The sequence below is a fragment of the Rhagoletis pomonella genome, unplaced genomic scaffold (genome assembly GCF_013731165.1).
Source record: "Rhagoletis pomonella isolate Grant_MI unplaced genomic scaffold, Rhpom_1.0 Rhpom_scaffold_00216, whole genome shotgun sequence".
Taxonomy (NCBI): Eukaryota; Metazoa; Arthropoda; class Insecta; order Diptera; family Tephritidae; genus Rhagoletis; species Rhagoletis pomonella.
In genome coordinates, this window is record NW_023458770.1 from 1 (window position 1) to 1,628 (window position 1,628).

A 1,628-nucleotide genomic window follows, 5' to 3' on the forward strand; every position below is an offset into this window, starting at 1 on the left:
TGTGCTGGGCCAGTCTGTTGAATTTGAATGACTCGCTCGTTGGACTTGTCCTCTATGGCAGGTTTTGGTACACTGACCGTTAGTACGCCATCCGATGACAGTGTTGAAACTACTTTACCGGCATCGAAGCCTTTAGGCAGTGCATAGCGACGAACGAAATGACGTGAAATATAACCATGGTCATCTGCTCGCTCCTCGTGTTTACCCTCCACCACGATGTGGTCGTCAACTACTTTAACGTTCAGTTCGCTGGGCTTAAACTGCTGCACATCCATACTGGCCTGAAAACCATCTTTTCCCACCGAAGCAATAGGCAGATCCTTTTCAAATTTCCTTAACTGGCCACTGGGCGAAGTGGTGATCGCGGGCCAGTGTGTGTAGAACGCCGGTTCGTAAAAAGGTGTTAGGCGGCTTAAGTCGTCAGCCAAACTCAAGAGCAATGGTAGGTTCGCCATTCTAAATTTGATGTGATTGTATTTCTTTACTTTCACTTATAACAGTATCTTAAGAACGTTAGCTTGTTTAGCTTTTGTATTGTACGTTATTTAGTTTTTGTGCGCTTATTCAACGCTTTGATTTGTTTGCAGTTTCGAATTCAACTATGCCGGTCGTTGCGAGTGTCGGCCTTTATATACCCGCAGCTGTTGGAGACCCGCTTATGATAAGGCGAGAGATTATAGCGGCAACAATAATACTGAGCAAAAGCCGCAATGAGCAACAATACCTACCTAAATACATACATATGTACATAAGTGGTACGTCGCAAATAGATAAAATATTCTCTCATTGCCCAAATGGAGAAACAAACATTCGTTCACCCATACATAAATGCATACATATGTATGTAAGCATGTATTTAAGTATGAATGTTTGTATTTTTGCGTGCAATTTGACATGAAGAAATTTCGACTACCAGACACTGCCAGAGCATTCTCGACCTTACCCAATAAACATTTTTGTTAAATCTCAATTTAAGAATTATTGATTTTTTCAAATCTCAAACGTTAGTTCTCAAATATTTTTTTCTCTCGTTTAAAAACAAAAACAGAGTACACTTAGGTCTCTTTGTATGCGTTTTTTATGAAGATTTGAATTTAGGCGGTTTTTGAAATATTTTTTTCGCTCTAGCGATTTTGCTTTTTTGAGAGCTTATATTATTTGTTTCACTGTGTAAGAGACAATGCTTCTGATAAATAATTTGTCTTTGTATTCTTGCATAGATAATTCATGTATTTAGTTTTTTTTTTTTGTTTTTGGTTAAAATACAGATACAATTTTATTTATTTCAATGATGTTCAGTTTTACATGGAATAATAAGTGTTGAAGTGAAGAAATAATTTTTTTTTCTTAATTTTGCGTCACTGGATTTCTTAATGCGGTTTTTATGATTTTTTTACATGGAGTATCTGAATTTATGCGGTTTTGAAAATGCTGGAACGCATCCTCTGTTTTTGCATGAAAGTAAAGACCTTTTTTATACGGCTTTCTGAGGAACGCATGTACCGCATAAAAATAGACTTGAGTGTACTTTGTATGTAAATATGGAAGAAAATGCTTAGCACCGTCGGCAAAATAAACCAAAAATTCAACGCGAATTTTTAGATTGTTAAACTTTAGACATTGTTATA

The 1,628-nt window shown here is 36.6% G+C and overlaps 1 protein-coding gene across 1 annotated transcript; it reads right to left on the reverse strand.

Annotated features, from left to right (window-relative positions):
* Positions 1 to 5: 5 nt before the first annotated feature.
* LOC118750381 (heat shock protein 23-like) lies at positions 6 to 651 on the reverse strand (the record flags this gene model as incomplete). The annotated part of the gene is made up of 1 exon (XM_036485102.1): positions 6 to 651. A coding segment is annotated over exon 1 (450 nt), but the record flags the coding sequence as incomplete, so codon positions are not given.
* Between the last annotated feature and the right edge of the window lie 977 nt (positions 652 to 1,628).